At 48.4% G+C, this 22,254-nt stretch overlaps 1 protein-coding gene across 1 annotated transcript in view; it reads left to right on the top strand.

Moving 5' to 3' along the window:
- Positions 1 to 21,801, top strand: part of plxnb3 (plexin B3) — a 70,012-nt gene extending 48,211 nt beyond the window's left edge. The window contains exons 11-40 of the mRNA XM_073470192.1: positions 16 to 124; positions 206 to 322; positions 549 to 662; positions 2,436 to 2,526; positions 2,617 to 2,786; positions 2,872 to 3,023; positions 3,119 to 3,224; positions 3,886 to 4,022; positions 4,328 to 4,504; positions 4,592 to 4,757; positions 4,933 to 5,064; positions 5,304 to 5,408; positions 5,499 to 5,660; positions 5,838 to 5,989; positions 9,352 to 9,452; positions 9,801 to 10,018; positions 10,125 to 10,303; positions 10,859 to 10,925; positions 11,022 to 11,168; positions 11,370 to 11,450; positions 11,519 to 11,597; positions 11,677 to 11,780; positions 11,882 to 11,969; positions 13,319 to 13,485; positions 13,659 to 13,819; positions 13,893 to 14,040; positions 14,190 to 14,254; positions 14,340 to 14,415; positions 14,597 to 14,671; positions 17,198 to 21,801. Of these exons, the coding sequence (XP_073326293.1) occupies positions 16 to 124; positions 206 to 322; positions 549 to 662; positions 2,436 to 2,526; positions 2,617 to 2,786; positions 2,872 to 3,023; positions 3,119 to 3,224; positions 3,886 to 4,022; positions 4,328 to 4,504; positions 4,592 to 4,757; positions 4,933 to 5,064; positions 5,304 to 5,408; positions 5,499 to 5,660; positions 5,838 to 5,989; positions 9,352 to 9,452; positions 9,801 to 10,018; positions 10,125 to 10,303; positions 10,859 to 10,925; positions 11,022 to 11,168; positions 11,370 to 11,450; positions 11,519 to 11,597; positions 11,677 to 11,780; positions 11,882 to 11,969; positions 13,319 to 13,485; positions 13,659 to 13,819; positions 13,893 to 14,040; positions 14,190 to 14,254; positions 14,340 to 14,415; positions 14,597 to 14,671; positions 17,198 to 17,302 (3,751 nt within the window). The 3' untranslated portion in view covers positions 17,303 to 21,801. The remainder of the gene's footprint in view (positions 1 to 15; positions 125 to 205; positions 323 to 548; positions 663 to 2,435; positions 2,527 to 2,616; positions 2,787 to 2,871; positions 3,024 to 3,118; positions 3,225 to 3,885; positions 4,023 to 4,327; positions 4,505 to 4,591; positions 4,758 to 4,932; positions 5,065 to 5,303; positions 5,409 to 5,498; positions 5,661 to 5,837; positions 5,990 to 9,351; positions 9,453 to 9,800; positions 10,019 to 10,124; positions 10,304 to 10,858; positions 10,926 to 11,021; positions 11,169 to 11,369; positions 11,451 to 11,518; positions 11,598 to 11,676; positions 11,781 to 11,881; positions 11,970 to 13,318; positions 13,486 to 13,658; positions 13,820 to 13,892; positions 14,041 to 14,189; positions 14,255 to 14,339; positions 14,416 to 14,596; positions 14,672 to 17,197) is intronic.
- The last annotated feature ends 453 nt before the right edge of the window (positions 21,802 to 22,254 follow it).

The raw sequence follows: 22,254 nt of genomic DNA, 5'->3' as shown, positions 1-22,254 counted from the left end.
GATGATGTGTTTCAGGTGTCTGGCCTGTGTCAGCAGTGTCTGGAGGTGTAACTGGTGTCCTCTGGATCAACTCTGCACTCACAACCACAGCTGTCCCAACCAACACATCATCCTCAACCAGAGAGTGAGACTGCCTGTCTTTCTGTCTAACCTGTCTATCTGATGTGTCTTTCTCTCTCTGACCCGTCTGTCTCTCTGTCAGCAGGACTCTTCTGGTCCCACTTCTTGTCCTCTGGTCTTTGCCCTGCAGAGTTCTGCTTTAGTGCCGTTGGGCCTGAGCACCACTGTGGTGCTGCGAGGACGAAACCTGGACGTGTACGCGGTGAGAACGACCCTTTATCATGTCAACTGGTCTGTGCTGGTCTCAGCTGGTCTCTGCTGGTCTGTGCTGGTCTCTGCTGGTGTATATTGACTGAATCAAATCAGACTGGAGAGAAGGTTGCAGTTTCTTCTTTTTGTTTGTCATCTCTGTATTTATTAATGACCTGTGTGTGTGTGTGTGTGTGTGTGTGTGTGTGTGTGTGTGTGTGTGTGTGTGTTTGCTATAGGATGAAGCTCAGTATGTGTGTGTTGTGGAAGTTGAAGGTGTTCAGTTCAATCTGACGGCTGCTGTGGAGAAAACGCACGGCAACACAAACACGTTCACCTGCAGCCCTCACCAGGTAACACACACACACTCTGTGCTAACGTGACGGTGACATGATGCTGACATGACATGATGCTGACATGACGCTGACATGACGCTGACATGACATGATGCTGACATGACATGATGCTGACATGACGCTGACATGACATGACGCTGACATGACGCTGACATGATGCTGACATGACATGATGCTGACATGACATGACGCTGACATGACGCTGACATGATGCTGACATGACGCTGACATGACATGATGCTGACATGATGCTGACATGACATGATGCTGACATGATGCTGACATGACATGATGCTGACATGATGCTGACATGACATGATGCTGACATGACGCTGACATGATGCTGACATGACGCTGACATGACATGATGCTGACATGATGCTGACATGACATGATGCTGACATGACGCTGACATGACATGATGCTGACATGATGCTGACATGACATGATGCTGACATGACATGATGCTGACATGACATGATGCTGACATGATGCTGACATGACATGATGCTGACATGATGCTGACATGACATGACGCTGACATGACGCTGACATGATGCTGACATGATGCTGACATGACGCTGACATGATGCTGACATGATGCTGACATGACGCTGACATGACATGACGCTGACATGATGCTGACATGACATGAAGCTGACATGATGCTGACATGATGCTGACATGACATGACGCTGACATGACATGATGCTGACATGATGCTGACATGATGCTGACATGATGCTGACATGATGCTGACATGATGCTGACATGACACTGACATGACATGACGCTGACATGATGCTGACATGACGCTGACATGACATGACGCTGACATGACATGATGCTGACATGATGCTGACATGACATGACCCTGACATGATGCTGACATGACATGATGCTGACATGATGCTGACATGATGCTGACATGACGCTGACATGACATGACGCTGACATGATGCTGACATGATGCTGACATGACATGACGCTGACATGACATGATGCTGACATGATGCTGACATGACATGACGCTGACATGACGCTGACATGACATGACGCTGACATGACGCTGACATGAAGCTGACATGTTGCTGACATGAAGCTGACATGATGCTGACATGACATGACGCTGACATGATGCTGACATGACATGATGCTGACATGATGCTGACATGATGCTGACATGATGCTGACATGACATGACGCTGACATGACATGATGCTGACATGACATGACGCTGACATGACGCTGACATGACATGACGCTGACATGACGCTGACATGAAGCTGACATGTTGCTGACATGAAGCTGACATGACGCTGACATGACATGATGCTGACATGTTGCTGACATGAAGCTGACATGATGCTGACATGACATGACGCTGACATGATGCTGACATGACATGATGCTGACATGATGCTGACATGATGCTGACATGACGCTGACATGACATGACGCTGACATGATGCTGACATGATGCTGACATGACATGACGCTGACATGACATGATGCTGACATGATGCTGACATGACATGACGCTGACATGACGCTGACATGACATGACGCTGACATGACGCTGACATGAAGCTGACATGTTGCTGACATGAAGCTGACATGTTGCTGACATGACGCTGACATGACGCTGACATGAATGACACTGACATGACGCTAGTTGTTGTAAGTCGCTTGTGTGTCGTTGATCTGCACACAAACCTGAAGACGTGATATTGACCTGTCTGTCTGTCTGTCTACCTGTTTGTCTCTCAGTTTCAGTCTGCTGTCAGTCAGCTTCAGTATTCAGCTCCTGTCTATCTGCGTAGAGGAGACAGACGCATTGATGCCTCACCTGACCTCCGATGTAAGAACATCACCTGAGAGTGTGTGTGTGTGTGTGTGTGTGTGTGTGTGTTTGTTTCATTGGCTCATATTCGTCTCCTGTGTTATTCAGTGCAGCTGTACGACTGCTCAGCTGGCCAATCAGATTGCTCCCAGTGTAGGGCGGTGCCTGAGGAGTACGGCTGTGTGTGGTGTCCAGGAAGCCCCGCCCCCAGTTGTGTTTACAACCAGTCCTGTAGCAGCGTACCTGCAGACTCCTGCCCTCCTCCCCAGATCACACAGGTGAGTCTAATGAATCTGATTAGTGACCGAGGACACGTTCAACCTGTCTGCCTACCTGCCTGTCTGACTACCTGTCTGTCTGCAGGTGCTACCTGTCTCTGGTCCTCTGGAGGGCGGAGTCTTGGTGACGATCTCAGGTTCTAATCTGGGCATGAGGTACCAGGATGTGGTGGGCAGAGTCACAGTGGCAGGTGTTCTGTGTCTGCCCCAACCTGAAGGATACCAGATCTCCACCAGGTAACACACACACACACACACGCACACACACACACACACACACACACACACACTCACCTGCGTTAACCTGTGTGTGTGTGTGTGTGTGTGTGTAGGGTAGTGTGTGAGCTGCAACCCAGTGGGAAGCAGAGGGAGGGGCCTGTCCTGGTTACCATGGGAACAGCTCCACCTGGAAGGTCAACACAGATGTTCACCTATCAGGTGAGAGTGATGTCATGTCCACAACAGCCAATCACAGCGTCACGTTTCTATCACACTTTATTTTATTTTCCTGATGTTTGATTTTATTCTGAATCGTCTCAGATTGTTTTTATTTGATAAACATTGTTTCACACACGGAGCTCTGAACCGCCTCAGAGTCCACGTCAGTCCACGTCAGTCCACATCAGTCCACGTCTGTCCACGTCAGTCCACGTCTGTCCACATCAGTCCATGTCAGTCCACGTCAGTCCACGTCAGTCCATGTCAGTCCACATCAGTCCACGTCAGTCCACGTCAGTCCACGTCAGTCCACATCAGTCCACGTCAGTCCATGTCAGTCCACGTCAGTCCACATCAGTCCACGTCAGTCCATGTCAGTCCACGTCAGTCCACGTCAGTCCACGTCAGTCCACATCAGTCCATGTCAGTCCACGTCTGTCCACATCAGTCCACATCAGTCAACGTCAGTCCACGTCAGTCCACATCAGTCCATGTCAGTCCACGTCTGTCCACATCAGTCCACATCAGTCCATGTCAGTCCACGTCAGTCCACATCAGTCAACGTCAGTCCACCTGTTGTCTCACCCTCACTGGTGAACCACTGTGTGTGTGTGTGTGTGTGTGTGTGTGTGTGTGTGTGTGTGGGTGTGCTGGTGTTCAGGACCCTCAGCTTCTGGATCTGGTTCCTGATAAAGGTCCGGTCTCTGGAGGAACCCAACTGACCATCAGGGGACGACAGCTGCTGACGGGACAGAAGTCCGACCTAAGCGCCTTCCTGGGTTCCCGGCCCTGCTACATGTGAGTACTACAGTACTACTTCAGTACTAATACAGCACTACTACAGTACTACTACAGTACCACTGCAGTATACAGTATTCAGTGTACTTTGAGTACTTTGAGTACTACTGCAGTACTTTGAATTGTATAAACAGACTCTTTGGCTGCTGGAATCAAAAATAATCTGAATGACTCACATTTTCTCCTCCATGTTTCCTTGGTTCCTCCTCTCCTTGTCTCTTTGTCTCCTCTTCTCCTCTCCTTGTTTCCTCGTCTCCTCCTCTCATCTCCTTGTGTCCTTTTCTCCTCGTCTCCTGTCCTCTCAGCGTGGAGGAGGTCACTGACAGCCAGTTGGTGTGTCAGACTGGTTCCAGTAATCAGACTGGTGGAGTCCCAGTTCGGGTTCTGTTCGGGAAGGCGGAGAGAACCGTACCCGGCGTTACCTTCCGTTACCTTGATGATCCCGTCATCACCGACGCCACACCTGCAGAGAGCTTCTACGCGTAAGAACCTGATCACCGATCACCAATAATCAGTCTGCTCACGCGTCAAAGCCATGTCCTAATAAGGTGATGACTTCCTGTCTTCAGAGGGGGGCGTGTCATCACGGTGACGGGCAGGAACCTCGATGTCGTGCAGCAGCCAATCATAGCGGTGTGGGTAGAGCCTCTGGAGGTACAGAGGGTGAAACGCAGAAGACGATTGGCTCTGCTCACTGCCAAGCAGCAGATGGTCTTCAACAGCACCATGACAACGGTGAGGTCAACTGGCCAATCAGAGATGAGATAGAGTTAGATGTGTCAGAGAGGGTCAAAGGTCGTCCTCATTCGGTCTCTGAGCTTTTATTTTGAAAAGTTCATTAAATGTATCTAGTTTTAATTTATCACTTCCTGCTCCCCTGTCTCTCTCTCTCCACCTGTCTGTCTCCCAGGTGGTGGAGCGCTGCTCTGTCCTGTCGTCCTCTCAGATGACCTGTCTCACCCCCACAGTGACACCAGAGGTCAAAGTGAAGGGAGTCTGGTTCCAACTGGACAACGTCAGAGTCCACTATGAGAGCATCAAGGTACCTGTCTGTCTGTCTGTCTGTCTGCCTGCCTGTCTGTCTGCCTGCCTGCCTGCCTGTCTGCCTGCCTGTAATATTCAGGACAGACACTAAAGTGTCCTCAGGGGACACTGCAGAGTGTGAAATGCATCTCCTGCTGATTGAGTGAAGACATGAAACTCATGTTGATTCAGTGTGACTGATCAAACTTGTCTGTCTTACAGTTTGTCTGCCTGTCTGTCTTCCTGTCTGTCTCTCAGGGTAAAAGCTTCACGTATTATTCCAACCCGGAGTTTTTCCCTCTGAATCGAGAAGCTCCAGACGCTCCGTATCGCTTCAAACCAGGAGGAGTGATCGCTGTGGAGGTAAACATCTTCACTGTGGACACACAGACTTTATGTCCTCTGACCGACACAGTCAAACGTCTCTCTGTCTGTTTCCATGGCGACCACCAGGGTCAGGACCTGACCAGAGCCATCTCCAGACAGGAAGTGACGGCTCGGCTCGGGGATCAGGAGTGTGAGGTGAAAACTCTGGACAACACTCACCTGTACTGTGAACCTCCAGAGATCCAACCAATGAGTGTAGACGACAGCAACGAGCTGCCTAGCCTCAAGGTACACGGACAGAGTACAAGTACCACGAACAGCCGGAGGGAATACTGCATGAATGAAAACAATAAACACAACTTCAGTTAAACTTCACGCTCAAATGAAACTGGCTGAGCTGTCTAACCCATCCTGCCTGTCTGTCTGTCTGCCTGTCTGTCTGCTGTCTGTCTGTCTCTCTCTCAGGTGTTCATGGGAAACCTGCAGGTGGACCTGGGATTGGTTCAGTACGACAGTGACTCTCTGCTGCCTCCCGTCCCATTGGCTGCTCAGATCGGTTTGGGGGCGGGAGCTGCTGTCATCATCCTGTCAGTGCTGGTCGTCATCCTCATGTACAGGTACCTGTCTGTCTGACTCCACCTGTCTGTCTGACTTTAACCTTTTTTTAATTTGAACCCCTTCAGTCTGTCAGATCTGTTCAGAGTTTAGTTTAGAACAAACGGAGCTAACATCATGAACAGAGTGAAGAAACGACAGTGTTTCTACTGAAGTTAGCACGCTAACCAGTTAGCCTCCTAACAGCACTGTGTAGCTCAGAGGTGACAGTCTGAGAGCCTGTAGTTTTAAAAGCAGCCAGTTCACTACTGAGTCTAATAAGTCAACAAAATAAACACCTATTTTCCTTCTAAACAGAAAAATACAACTGTCCACCGTCGGAACTCAAGTTTCTCTCTTACTGAACTCAGTTGAGCTTCAGCACCTTGTTAACTCATCAAACGCACGTCATTCAAACTGGACACAAACTGAGTAACAGTCACCAGAACAGTGTTGGTTTGTCTCCACAGTCACCTCTGGTTCAGTCCAAATAAATCCTCAGTTCACAGTAACATGTGAAGATATTCTGTCTCTCTCTCTGTCCTCTCCTGAATCAGAATCAGAATCAGAATCCTTTTATTGTCATTGCACAAGTGTACAACGACATTCTAGCAGCATCCGAGTATTTCACACAAACATAAAATAAAGTAAAAAGTACAAGGTAAGTAAGTAAAAAAGTACAAGACAAGTAGTGCAATGTAAGTATAAAAATATAAATAAATATGTGCAGTGGTGCAGGTTGTAAGTATGTACACTAAAATAGTCTTTACAATTATTGTCCTTGGGTGGTGTGTGTGTGTTTGTGTGTGTGTGTGTGTGTGTGTGTGTGTGTCAATGTCGGTGCCCATTTGTGTTCAGTGCAGTGATGGCTTGTGGAAAGAAGCTGTTCCTGAGTCTGTTTGTTCTGGTTTTGATGGACCTGTAGCGCCTGCCAGAGGGTAACAGGTCGAACAGGTGATGTGCAGGATGATTTCTTTGGTCTTTGTGGTGTTCAGAGACAGATTGTTTGCTGGGCACCACTCAGACAGTTTCAGGACCTCATCCCTGTGGGCAGACTCATCTCCCCCCATGATCAGTCCCACCACCGTTGTGTCGTCAGCGAACTTAACGATGGTGTTACTAGAGTGGGCGGTCTACAGTCTGTGGTGTAGAGGGTGTAGAGCGGCGGGCTCAGCACACACCCTTGTGGGGAGCCCGTTCTCAATGTCCGGGTGGAGGAGAGGTGGTGTCCCAGTTTGACTGTCTGGGGTCGGTTTTTTGAGGAAGTCCTTAATCCAGGAGCAGGTGAGTGGGGGGAGTCCCAGGACAGTTTGCTGACCAGGATGTCAGGGATGATATAGTGTTGAATGCTGAGCTGTAGTCAATGAAGAGCATCCTGACGTAGCTCTCCCGGTGTTCCAGGTGGCTCAGCGCGGTGTGGAGTGTGATGGCTATTGCGTCCTCTGTCGACCTGTTCGCTCTGTAAGCGAACTGGTGAGGGTCGAAGGAGGGAGGGAGGCAGGTCCTGATGTGGTTTAGGACCAGCTGTTCCAGGCACTTGGTGATGATGGGTGTGAGTGCAACTGAGCGGTAGTCCTTGAGGCTGGTGGTTGATTTCTTCGGTACTGGGATGATGGTAGCAGACTTCAGGCAAGCTGGGATGGTGAAGACCTGCAAGAGTTGTGCAGCGCAGGCCCTGAGCGCCTTCCCCGGAACACCATCAGGTCCAGAGGCTTTGTGTCCCCGCCTGCCGTGTCTTCTTGTCCCCGGGGTCATTGTCCTGGTCAGAGCCGCTGTAAATCACCTCTGTACTGCGTCCTCTATGGAGTTATAATTGTTGCAAAACTATTTGCAAATGCGTATCTCAATCTGTGTGTGTGTAGTCAGATCTGTGTGTGTGTGCTTTATCATTTGTGTGTGTGTAATCAGATCTGTGTGTGTGTGCTTTATCATTTGTGTGTGTGTAATCAGATCTGTGTGTGCGTGTTCAGATCTGTGTGTGCGTATTCAGATCTGTGTGTGTGTGTTCAGATCTGTGTGTGCGTATTCAGATCTGTGTGTGCGTGTTCAGATCTGTGTGTGCGTGTTCAGATCTGTGTGTGCGTATTCAGATCTGTGTGTGTGTGTTCAGATCTGTGTGTGCGTGTTCAGATCTGTGTGTGCGTGTTCAGATCTGTGTGTGTGTGTTCAGATCTGTGTGTGTGTAAAAAAATCCGCATGTCTGTATTCTGTAGTCTGTAAATGCGTACATAGATCTGTAAATGTCTGTCATCAGTTACAACTCAGGCAGGAGCTCTCGACTGGCTGTCTTTTTACACGTGACTTTTGCTACAGTTCTGCCGTGGCAGATCTGCAAATGTGTAGAAAAGATTCATGTGTAACTTCACTTTTCCTTTGCCCTGAGCTCAGGCTCACAGGCTCACGCTGCCTGGCTGCAGTAGCAGTACAGCCTACACACCCAGTTGGCACGTAGCACCCAGTGATGTTAAGCGTGTCATTGTTGGGGTAACAGATGATCGTTACCCCAACAACTTACTGCAAGTAAAAGTTCATGTTTTAGCAGTAACTGAGTTGTCAGAAGCTGACAACTCAGTTACTGCTAAAACATGAACTTTTACTGACGGCAAACAATCGAGAATCCGTTGTGGTCTGCCTCTCAACATCACAACCGCTCGTTGCGCCCGCGGTTGGCAGCCAGGCAGCGTGAGCCTGTGAGCCTGAGCTCAGGGCAAAGGAAAAGTGAAGTTACACACGAATCTTTTCTACACATTTGCAGATCTGCCACGGCAGAACTGTAGCAAAAGTCATGTGTAAAAAGACAGCCAGTCGAGAGCTCCTGGCTGAGTTGTAACTGATGACAGACATTTACAGATCTATGTACGCATTTACAGACTACAGAACACAGACATGCGGATTTTTTTACACACACACAGATCTGAACACGTACACACAGATCTGATTACACACACACAGATCTGAACACGTACACACAGATCTGATTACACACACACAGATCTGAACACGCACACACAGATCTGAATACGCACACACAGATCTGATTACACACACACAAATGATAAAGCACGCACACACAGATCTGACTACACACACACAGATTGAGATACGCATTTGCAAATAGTTTTGCAACAATTATAACTCCATAGTCCTCTGTCTTCACACTGACCTCCGTGTCTGTCCACACAGTCAGCAGTTAACCCTCCTACTGGAGCCTTTCTCAAATTCTGTCCATTTCTTACAAATGACACGTCGTCTGTATTTATCACTTTATATTCACTTTATATTCAGTATAAACATAAAGTGTAAATGTTGTGATGACTCTCTGACGCACATTCTGTCATATTTATTGATTTATTGATCATCAGTTGTGTTTGTTGTGTTTGTGTAGGAGGAAAAGTAAACAGGCTCTCAGAGATTATAAGAAGGTTCTGCTGCAGCTGGAAACTCTGGAGATCAACGTGGGAGACCAGTGTCGCAAAGAGTTCACTGGTACACACACACACACACACACACACACACACACACACACATGGACACACACACACACACATGGACACACACACACACACGGACTCACACACACACACACACACACACACACACACACACACACACACACACACTCAGAACCTTGTGGACCAGTAGGGGTTTGATGACAGCATTTATCGACATCAGGAGGACAAAGTCCGTCTCAGTCTGGTCCAGTCTCACATTGAGATGCTGGTCTGGTCATCAGGAGTAAATCAGGGTTCAGTTCTTGCATGTGGACCTGTCAGTATGTGGACTGCAGGGGTTGAGGATCCAGAGACTAACGTGCTCTTCTTCTGGTGTGTCCAGACCTGATGACAGAGATGATGGACCTGAGCAGTGATGTTGGAGGACCAGGACTCCCGCTGCTGGACTACAGGACATATGCAGAGAGAGTCTTCTTCCCCGGCCAGCAGGTGGCGCCGCTAAGCCGCCAGCTGGACCTGCCGGAGTCCAGGAGGCAGACTGTGGAACAGGGTCTCCAGCAGCTCAACAACCTGCTGAACAACAGACTCTTCCTCACCAGGGTGTGTCAGGGGGGCGGCAGGAGGGGGGTCATGTGATGTCACCTGGTGTGAGATCAGGAAACACCTGAACCTGCAGGTGACGCTCTGTTCTGTCTCTGTGTCTCAGTTCATCCACACTCTGGAGGCCCAGCAGGGCTTCTCTCAGAGAGACCGGGGTTACGTAGCCAGTCTGCTCACCATGGCTCTGCACGACAAGCTGGAGTACTTCACCGAGGTGATGAAGAGTCTGCTGCAGGACCTGGTCCAACAGTACGGCGCCAAGAACCCCAAACTGATGCTGCGCCGGTACGTCACACACACGCACACACACACAGACACACACACAGTGGTGAGACACACACAGACACACTAAACACAAGCAACAGCACACACCGAAGGAGTGTGTGTATGTGTGTGTCAGAGTGTGTGTGTGTGTGTGTGCGTTGAGGTGAACCTCTGAGTGAAGTCAGCCCTCAGCAGAGACTCTGGTTCTGGTTCTGGTTCTCTGTACATAACCTGGAGATCACCTCTGGATCATTGCTGCAGTCAGGTTGATAAACAGGAGTGAAGATAAATCACCTTTTTAATCTCTGAGCTCTCCTCCCGTCAGTGAACAGCTCTGGATCAGAACCGGATGTGACTCCAGGTGTTTATTCCTCCAGGAGGTCTGGACCTGCAGCTGAGACCACGACACTCAGAAAAGCACCGCGACAAGTTCAATGTTTTCACATCACCTGAACCGTCCAGCTGGAACTGTGTTTACATGAGTCTGATCAGACACTGATGGCTCGTCAACCTCTAGTGTGTCAGCTGCTCTTCAAGCATGTAACTGACCTGTCTGTCTGTCTGTCTGTTTTTCAGGACAGAGACAGTTGTAGAGAAGATGTTGACTAACTGGATGTCAATCTGCCTCTATTCCTTCCTCAAGGTAACTGTCTGTCTGTCTGTCTGTCTGTAGAAACTCTAACCTGTGTCTGCCCGTCTCACCCTCACTTGTCTGTCTGTCTGCCTGTCTGTGGTTCAGGAGGTGGCGGGGGAGCCTCTCTACATGCTGTACAGAGCCATAAAGTATCAGGTGGATAAAGGGCCGGTCGACGCCGTGACGGGAAAAGCCAAGCGGACGCTGAACGACAGCCACCTGCTGCGTGAGGACATCGACTACTGTGCTGTGGTAACCATGGCAACACAGACATCAACAATAACACACCTGGACAATAGAAGTTTCAAACAGGTGTCCTGAATACTGACCCTCTGTACCTGTCTGTCTCTGTCTGCACCTGACTGTCTCTGTCTGCACCTGTCTGTCTCTGTCTGCACCTGTCTGTCTCTGTCTGTACCTGTCTGTCTCTGTCTGCACCTGTCTGTCTCTCAGACTCTGACAGTGTTGGTGAAGAATGGAGTTGAAGTTCAACCTTGTCCTGTCAAAGTGCTCGACACCGACACTATCACACAGGTAGGTGTCTGTCTGTCTGTCTGTCTGTCTCTCACCTGTCCATCTCTCACCTGTCTATCTGTGTGCAGGTGAAGGATAAGATCCTGGATCAGGTCTACAGAGGAGCTCCGTTCTCTCAGAGACCGGCAGCAGACAGTCTGGACCTCGGTATGCACACACACCTGTCTCACCTGTGAGCTTTGATTGACAGCTCATTCTGAACTGTGTCTCCTGGTTTGATTGACAGAGTGGCGTTCGGGTCAGGCGGGTCACCTGACCCTGTCAGATGATGATGTTACAGCGGTGGTTCAAGGTCGCTGGAAACGAATCAACACTCTGCAGCACTACAAGGTAACAAGAACCGACCAATCACAGCCTGTCTTCAGTTCCTCTTCTTCTGCAGGTCTCTTCTTCATCATCTTCATCTCAAACTGTCCTCTCGGGTTCTTCAGGTTCCGGACGGAGCGACCGTCGCACTGATTCCTCGTTCTCAGAGTTCAAGTGGAGTTGGAGTCAACCAGGTGTTCCAGACTGGAGAGAGTAAGAACACAATTCATTCAGAACACACAGAACATGTGGAACATCCACAAACAGAACCAAACATCTGGAAACTTTAGAACGGGAGGAATATCAAAGTCATCTGAAACCTAGAACCTATGTGAAAACATAGCACATAGAACCTGGATCAAACCATCTAGAACACAGTGAACCCAGGACAAGTACAACACCTAGAACCCCTGGAACACTGAGAATATGTAGCGGACCTACAACCCAACACAAAGAGAAACATCTAGAACATCTAGAACCCAGAACCAAATTAAAGAATACCATATAGAACCTGTAATGAACAACATAGAGAACAATTTAGAACATATAGAACCTAGAACCTGACGCCAAAGATCCATCTAGCACATCTAGATCCCAGAACCAACACCACAAGGACCATATACAACCCAGAATAAACACATAACTGACCATCTAGAACCTACAATCAGCAGGAGAACCCAGAACCAATGTAAGGAGAACCATCTAGAGCCCATAACAACAGAACCAAAACATTCTAGAACATTTGCAACACCAAGACCCAGACCCCAGTGCAAAGGAAAACCTAGTGTTACGCTCGACCTAGGGAGCTGAGCCCAACATAAATAACCGACACCCAACACGGTGTAAGTTAAGTGAAACAAAACAATTTATTTATCACACGGGTGGAACAAGTGCAATTATGTACAGTGAAATAGATGCTGTATATACAAGTGGTGAACGTGGCTTCAGGGTGAGCTCTGGCCTAAAACAACAAACAAAACACAGATCTAAACTCCGGGGTCCGAATCTATCTAAGCCCTATCAAAGAAAAGAAACCAAAAGACAAGTGCTGAACCTAACTCCCTAACCTAATCAAAAACAGGAGAAAACTGAAGTAAAGAAAAAGGCAGCTCACCCCTCCTGCTTCCCTAAATTCAAACACTCTTGCTCTGGTTTTACCCAGAGCACACGCACACTCACAGACACTCTCGCACTCGGGCTTACAGACACACACTAACGAATTCAAAGCTAGTTTCACAGTACGATAATGTTCTCTAAATTTGGGTAGATGCCGGCACAATAGCGATCCACCCCGTCCTCTGGCATCGCCCGCTCTTATAGTCCCCGCTTCCTGGAGCAGCCAATCCCTCGCTGCCACGGCAGGGATGTGGAGCCAATGAGATGTGGGAGCCACACGATCCTCTGGGGAGGCAGGAGCGCTTACTCTGCATAAAAACAGAAAACACGAGCCGTAACACCTAGAACCTCCACAACAGGAACTAAAACAGAGAACCATCTAGAACTGGACAGAAGGGTTCTCCTCGTGTGAGATGTGTGTTTTATTCTATGTGTGGTTGCCTTAGAAACGCCGATGCTGGAGGGCGAGGAGGAGGAGGGGCTTCGCCTGTGGCACCTGGTGAAGAGCAGCGAAGATCCAGAGATCCCAAAACACAGAAAGAGCAGCATGAGGGAGCGAGAGAGAGCCAAGGCCATACCTGAGATTTACCTGACCCGGCTGCTGTCCATGAAGGTAATACACACTTACACACCTGAGATTTACCTGACCCGGCTGCTGTCCATGAAGGTAACACACAGAACAAAACTATAACTTGTCTCTCTCTCTCCCTGCCTGTCTGTCTCTCTTCCTGCCTGTCTGTCTCTCTTCCTGCCTGCCTGTCTCTCTCCCTGCCTGTCTTTCTGTAGGGGACCCTGCAGAAGTTCGTGGACGACGTCTTCGTGGCGATCCTCAGTACGAAGCGTCCTCCTCCGATCGCCGTCAGGTTCTTCTTTGACTTCCTGGATGACATGGCGGAGAAACACGGCATCGACGACCCTGAGACCGTCCACATCTGGAAGACTAACAGGTGAGGAACACACCTGGACACCTGTCTGTCCCTGCGGCCTGTCTGTGTGTCTGACCCGTCTGTCTCTGTGCAGTCTCCCTCTCAGGTTCTGGGTGAACATTCTGAAGAATCCTCAGTTTGTTCTGGACGTTCAGGTGAGCGACAGCATTGACGCCGTCCTGTCTGTCATCGCCCAGACCTTCATCGACTCCTGCACCACCTCCGAGCACAAAGTGGGACGGGTACGACCTGTCTGTCTGTCTGTCAGCCTGTCTGTCTGTCAGCCCATCTGTCTGTCTGTCTGTCTCTCTACCTACCTGTCTGTCTCTCAGCTGCCTGTCTGTCTGTCTGTGGCAGTATTAACTATGTGACTTACTTTCTGTCCAATCAGGACTCTCCTGTAAACAAGCTGCTGTACGCCAGAGAGATCCCCCGATACAAACAGCTGGTGGAGAGGTGAGACAGCTTCCTGTCCCTTATCACTGTTACCATAGCAACACTTTACTGACTAACTACAGTGTGTGTGTGTGTGTGTGTGTAGGTATTACAGTGATATCCACAGCGCTGCATCAGGCTGTTATCAGGAGATGAACTCAACTCTGACTGAACTGTCCGGGGTCAGTGAACGCAACACGAACCACACAGCTGAAATATCTACTGCTCTGTCTGTCTCTCTGCCCTGTCTGTCTGTCTCTCTGCCCTGTCTGTCTGTCTCTCTGCCCTGTCTGTCTGTCTCTCTGCCCTGTCTGTCTGTCTCTCTGACCTGTCTGTCTGTCTCTCTGACCTGTCTGTCTGCAGAGTTTTGCTTCAGAGATGAACAGTCTTGTTGCTCTTCATGAACTCTACAAGTACATCAACAAATATTATGACCAGGTAACACACACACACACACAGACACACACACACACACACACACAAACAGACACAGACAGACACACACACACACACACAAACAGACACAGACAGACACACACACATACAGACACACACACAAACAGACACAGACACACACAGACAGACACACACACAAACAGACACAGACATACACACACACACAGACACACACACAAACAGACACAGACACACACAGACAGACACACACACAAACAGACACAGACATACACACACACACAGACACACACACAAACAGACACAGACACACACAGACAGACACACACACAAACAGACACAGACACACACAGACAGACACAGACACACACACACACACACACGCACACACACACATACAGACACACACACACACACACTTCCTGTTTGACCAGCTGATGTGATGATTAGTATTGATCATAGCAGCTCATTAAAGGAACACTGAGAGATTTTCATTTTTCTTTATGTCTAAACAAACAAAATAAACAAACTCTCTGAGAACAGCTGGTTTATTGTTTATTGATTATTGTTTATTGATTATTCAGTTCTATATTTCTCAGTTTGTGTTTTTACCTTGTTAAACTACACAGACTGCTCCTTTAAACTACAATGATTCTGACAGGAAGAAAACAAAGTACTGACACCTGTCTGTCTCTCACCTGTCTGACTCTCCCCTGTCTGTCTCTCACCTGACTGACTCTCCCCTGTCTGTCTCTCACCTGACTGTCTCTCCCCTGTCTGTCTCTCACCTGACTGTCTCTCACCTGTCTGTCTCTCACCTGACTGTCTCTCACCTGACTGTCTCTCACCTGTCTGTCTCTCACCTGACTGTCTCTCACCTGTCTGACTCTCCCCTGTCTGTCTCTCACCTGACTGTCTCTCACCTGTCTGTCTCTCACCTGACTGTCTCTCACCTGTCTGTCTCTCACCTGTCTGACTCTCCCCTGTCTGTCTCTCACCTGACTGTCTCTCACCTGTCTGTCTCTCACCTGACTGTCTCTCACCTGTCTGACTCTCCCCTGTCTGTCTCTCACCTGACTGTCTCTCCCCTGTCTGTTTCTCACCTGTCTGACTCTCCCCTGTCTGTTTCTCACCTGTCTGACTCTCCCCTGTCTGTTTCTCACCTGTCTGACTCTCCCCTGTCTGTTTCTCACCTGTCTGTCTCTCACCTGTCTGTCTCTCACCTGACTGTCTCTCCCCTGTCTGTCTCTCCCTTGTCTGTCTCTCACCTGTCTGTCTCTCCCACCTGTCTGTCTCTCCCTTGTCTGTCTCTCACCTGTCTGTCTCTCCCTTGTTTGTCTCCCCCTGTCTGTCTCTCCCTTGTCTGTCTCTCACCTGTCTGTCTCTCACCTGTCTGTCTCTACACTTGACTGTCTCTCACCTGTCTGTCTCTCACCTGACTGTCTCTCACCTGTCTGTCTCTCCCTTGTCTGTCTCTCACCTGTCTGTCTCTCCCTTGTCTGTCTCTCACCTGTCTGTCTCTCACCTGTCTGTCTCTACACTTGACTGTCTCTCACCTGTCTGTCTCTCACCTGACTGTCTCTCCTCCCCGGACTGTCTCTCCCACCTGTCTGTCTCTCCCTTGTTTGTCTCTCACCTGTCTGTCTCTACACCTGACTGTCTCTCACCTGATTGTCTCCACCTGTCTGTCTCTCACCTGACTGTCTCCCACCTGTCTGTCTCTACACTTGTCTGTCTCTCACCTGACTGTCTCCCACCTGTCTGTCTCTACACTTGACTGTCTCTCCCCTGTCTGTCCCTCCCTCCCCTGTCTGTCTCTCACCTGACTGTCTCTCCCCTGGCTGTCTCTCACCTGACTGTCTCTCCCCTGGCTGTCTCTCACCTGACTGTCTCCCACCTGTCTGTCTCTACACTTGACTGTCTCTCCCCTGTCTGTCCCTCCCCTGTCTGTCTCTCACCTGACTGTCTCCCACCTGTCTGTCTCTACACTTGTCTGTCTCTCACCTGACTGTCTCCCACCTGTCTGTCTCTACACTTGACTGTCTCTCCCCTGTCTGTCCCTCCCCTGTCTGTCTCTCACCTGACTGTCTCCCACCTGTCTGTCTCTACACTTGTCTGTCTCTCACCTGACTGTCTCCCACCTGTCTGTCTCTACACTTGACTGTCTCTCCCCTGTCTGTCCCTCCCTCCCCTGTCTGTCTCTCACCTGACTGTCTCTCACCTGGCTGTCTCTCACCTGACTGTCTCTCCCCTGGCTGTCTCTCACCTGACTGTCTCCCACCTGTCTGTCTCTACACTTGACTGTCTCTCCCCTGTCTGTCCCTCCCTCCCCTGTCTGTCTCTCACCTGACTGTCTCTCCCCTGGCTGTCTCTCACCTGACTGTCTCCCACCTGTCTGTCTCTACACTTGTCTGTCTCTCACCTGACTGTCTCCCACCTGTCTGTCTCTACACTTGACTGTCTCTCCCCTGTCTGTCTCTCACCTGTCTGTCTCTCACCTGTCTGTCTCTCACCTGTCTCTCACCTGTCTGTCTCTCCCCTGTCTGTCAGATCATCATGTCTCTGGAGGAGGACAGTTCAGGTCAGAAGATGCAGTTGGCCTATCGGTTGCAGCAGGTCGCCGCCCTGGTGGAGAACAAGGTCACTGACCTCTGATGACCTCTGATGACCTCTGAGCCCGTGACCCCGAGGACACTCTGACCCCTGCTGAGGAAGAAGAGGATGATGAGGAGGATGGAGAGGACGAGGACGCCTCCTGTTGAACATCTTCAGCAGCTCAGAGACTGAAACCATGAGACTGCTGTTAACACTGTCTTCCTGCTGTGTGTGTGTGTGTGTGTGTGTGTGTGTGTGTGTGTGTGTGGTTTTTATAGTCCGACTCAGGAGTTCTTTAGGTTCCTTCACTCTGCAGCAGTCAAACTAAACCTTATTCTGAACTGAACCTCAGACCCGGTCCAGACCCGGTTCAGAACTGGTTCAGACCTGGTTCAGACCCGGTTCAGACCTGGACCTGGTGCTAGACCAACCCGACATCAGAAACGACAATCTAACCAATCAGATCAGGGAACATCATCATCACCTGCTGCCTTGCACTACATTTCCCAGAGTTCCCTGCTGCTCTGCTGCCTGTGTAGAGTCAGAAAGCACAATTTGAATAGTTTCTATTCTGATCACATGTATTGATTATTGATTACTGATTACTGATTATTGATTACTGATTACTGATTACTGACCTGCTGATCTCAGACATGCTGGATGCTTTTTATTGCCTTTCTGCTGAACCAGCACATCTCTGCCGTCAGGAGCTTTAAGAGTTTCACTGGACTGAAGCAATAATCAGAGTGTTTGTAGAACCATGTTTTCAGGCTGATTCCAGTTTCTGCCTCCAGATCAAAATAAATCTTCCACCTGGACCGGTCCAGGTAAACCTCAGGACCTGACCCGTCCCACACCTGTTCCCAGTCTTCCTCAGTTCCAGGGCGAGTCCAGATCGACTCACTAGGGTCCTCAGGTTTCTATAGATCCCAGTGTATTGGAGACAACATCATGCTGCGTGTTTTCATCAGCCAATCAGCACGCAGCAGATGAGCGGCTTGAGAAGGATGAAGGAACATGAGCTGGGTTGTCACCGTAGAGACCTTAGTGATGATGTCATTCCGTCTGCTGACACGTCGAGTTTGAAATTGTTTTTTGAAAATGTCGACAAGAGAAGGTCCACAGGTCTCCAAAGGTCCAGTCATTTTCTGATCCCAGAGACCATTCTGATCCTGGTCTGGTAACCAAGTGGTTCCACTTGGACCACCTTGGATCAAGTCTCTTTTAGATCAGGTCTGACAGTCCTTCCTTTGGTTCCTCGTTGCTCTCATCTCAGTGATCTCAGGTTCAGGTAGCTCCGCTCACAGGTTCCTTTTTGAATCTGGTACTTTTTTATAGTTACGACGACATCGACTCTCCTTAAGTCCTGCGTGGTTGCATTTGGCTCCGCTTCCACAATCCAGTCAGGACATCAAACAGACCAATGAGAGACAACTCACCCCACTGCTGTGTGCAGGTGAATGTGAGCAGGCTCAGGTGCTCTGAGATCAGAGTTAAAGACCTGGTCCAGAGTGACGTGGTGTCTTCAGAGCGGAGGAGTCGGTCACAGCAGCTAAACAACGGATGAAGGAATCTATTTTTATTTTTGTGACCAGGTCCTGAAATAAATGAACGAACAGACGGAAACTAGAATCACACTGAAAATCAAGTTTAACATTAAAGTGAAGCTGCTGACAGAGAAAAGAGCTGAAAGAAGATAAAAACAATCTGTGTGTGTGTGTGTGTGTGTGTGTGTGTGTTAGCTAGTTACTAACTTATTATGTGTACATACTGTAAGTCCTATTTATACCTATTTATCCCAGCTGTGCCTTCACTCTTGCAGCTAGGTGGCGCTGTCTGTCTGTTCTGACAGCAGCCATATTGATCATGTGGCCCAGTGAATCATGGGAAGATAAATTAATTTAAATCTTTAACTCTGGACCATGGAAGGAAAACAACAGCGACTTATGTACATATGACTGAACCCTAACAGTATCACTACATATACAGAGGCCTACATGCTAACAGCTAACATGTGCTATAATTCAGAACAACTAGCATAACATCATGCTAGGTTGAAAATAAGTCTCAGCTGCTCACTTACTTACTTGAGTAGTCTGTTGTGTAATCTGCTGTTGCGTCAAGAATTATCTGTCAAATTAAAAATGTAAAGAGTTAATAACATGTTTGCAGCTACTATGCTAGCTAGAAACAGGTAGCATTACAGATACTCTAGGTGTTTGTACAGAATGTTGTGCTAGCTACAAACAGCTTCAAACAATACTGACAGGATGTTAGTGTGTGATGTCCTCAAACAAAGACAGTTACACACAGCCTGCTAGTTAGCATGACATCAGATATTAGCTTTTTGAAATTTATGCTGGCTGTTCTTAACCAGCTGTTTGTTGCTGGCAAACGTCTGAAATTACACAGATGTAAAATGTGCTAGTTCTTTAAGACTAGCTGTCTGTGGTTGTCTAACTACAACTAGCCGTATATGCTAGCTTTGTTTAACCTTGTGTTAACAGTATTATGCTAACTAAAACACTAAAAATCACGGAATGAATAGCTACAACTTGCGAGCATGCTAAGTGCTACATGTAGCATCACATCAGCTGACTCTATAAACATCTGAGTTCAGGTGTGTGAACACTGAGATGCTTCCTGTGTGCTGTCCTTCATAATGATGCTGTTTATAGAAACAAATCTTTGACTGCCATCAGTTAGCATGTCACCTACTGTCAGCTGCACGTTATTATATCTGATATCAGTTAGCTGCACTGTCACATAATCCAAATATCTGAACTGACAGCGTGGACATCGCGCTGTGATGTAAAATACAGCAATGATCATTATCAGAACGGTTGTTTGTCCTGACAGCATACTTCCTGGACTCTGGACAGGAAACTTTCTGAACTTTCCTGACAGCATACTTCCTGGACTGTCCCGACAGGATTCTTCCTGGACTCTGGACAGGAAACTTTCTGAACTTTCCTGACAGCATACTTCCTGGACTGTCCCGACAGGATACTTCCTGGACTCTGGACAGGATATTTCCTGGACTCTGGACAGGATACTTCCTGTACTCTCCTGACAGCATACTTCCTGGACTGTCCTGACAGAATACTTCCTGGACTGTCCTGACAGAATACTTCCTGGACTGTCCTGACAGGATACTTCCTGGACTGTCCTGACAGCATACTTCCTGGACTGTCCTGACAGTATACTTCCTGGACTGTCCTGACAGGATACTTCCTGGACTGTCCTGACAGCATACTTCCTGGACTGTCCTGAAAGCATACTTCCTGGACTGTCCTGACAGCATACTTCCTGGACTGTCCTGACAGGATACTTCCTGGACTGTCCTGACAGCATACTTCCTGGACTGTCCTGACAGCATACATCCTGGACTGTCCTGACAGCATACTTCCTGGACTGTCCTGACAGCATACATCCTGGACTGTCCTGACAGGATACTTCCTGGACTGTCCTGACAGCATACTTCCTGGACTGTCCTGACAGCATACATCCTGGACTGTCCTGACAGCATACTTCCTGGACTGTCCCGACAGGATACTTCCTGGACTCTGGACAGGATACTTCCTGAACTCTGGACAGGATACTTCCTGGACACTCCTGACAGCATACTTCCTGGACTGTCCTGACAGTATACTTCCTGGACTGTCCTGACAGGATACTTCCTGGACTGTCCTGACAGGATACTTCCTGGACTGTCCTGACAGTATACTTCCTGGACTGTCCTGACAGGATACTTCCTGGACTGTCCTGACAGGATACTTCAGTGTAAATGGACTCTGAGACTGAACCCATCAGGCAATAATCTTCAGACTGTCGTTTCTGACAGATTTTGTTCTAAATGGAGACGTTTGGTGAATGATCTTCCTGCTGACTCATCTTTTCTTCTTTGTCTTCTAATATTTCTGATTATTGCTGTTTGATCTGAGCGTCTCCTCTGTGTTTTTGCCTTGTGTGTTTTTTGAGCCTGTGTTTGACCCGTAGTTGTAGTTCTCTGATCAGATTAGACTTCTGCATGCATGTGATGATGATGATGATGATGATGATGATGACGATGATGATAAAGATTTCTGGTGCTTCTTCAGGCAGTGTTTGTTTTGTTTTTGAAATAAAGGCGAGAGGCGGAGTCCGACTCTGCTGTGTCACTGATGATGTATGTAAATGGAGGAAGAAGCTCTGACCTTTGACCTCCTGATCTCTGTACAGTTTTCTAATCTTCTGGGACACGATGAAACAGATTCTCAGCTCTGATTGGTCGAGCTATGTTTGTTACTGAAACGTTTTTTCTACAAGGGAATAAAAAGTTTAAAGGGTTTGTATAAAAAAGTGATCCAGGATGAGTTGTAATGAAGCTCAGACTGTTTCTTGCTGATTGTGTACAGTTTGCTAACAGTGTGTAAATGTGCCTGTAAATACCTGTCTGATGATGATGATGATGATGATGATGAAGTCAGTCTGCAATGGAAATGTGTTTTTATTGTGAAGAGGCAACAACAGGAGGCCAACACAGTTTTTATCATGTAAAAATAAAGTTATAATTTTAACACTTGTGTCTGATCCAAACTTTACTTTGATCTCAACAAGAACTCTGATCAAAGAAACGTCGACACTCGCTTCTACAAACATTTTTATGATGTTTGGGTCCCAGTACCTCCTGGAACCTCCTGGTATCACAGCATCCGGTCCAGAACCAGCAGAACAAGTTTCATCCTGCAGGTGATCAGACTGTTGAACTGTGTGATCTGAAGACCAGAGCTGCTGCCATACTGATACTGAACACACACTGTACAGTATCCAGCACTGACCCACCTGTTTACCTGTTCTCCATTTACCTGAACACCTGTCAGCCTAGAATGTTTGGTTCCTGTGTGTCAGCTGCTGCTCTGACCGGACCAGAACCACATCTGATCTACACACATCAGAGAGAACGGACTGACTGTTGTCCCATTAACTAACTGTTGTGTCATAAACTGACTGTTTTCTCATTGACTGACTGT

This window comes from Pagrus major, chromosome 7 (genome assembly GCF_040436345.1).
Source record: "Pagrus major chromosome 7, Pma_NU_1.0".
Taxonomy (NCBI): Eukaryota; Metazoa; Chordata; class Actinopteri; order Spariformes; family Sparidae; genus Pagrus; species Pagrus major.
This window is presented reverse-complemented; position numbering and strand designations above follow the sequence as displayed.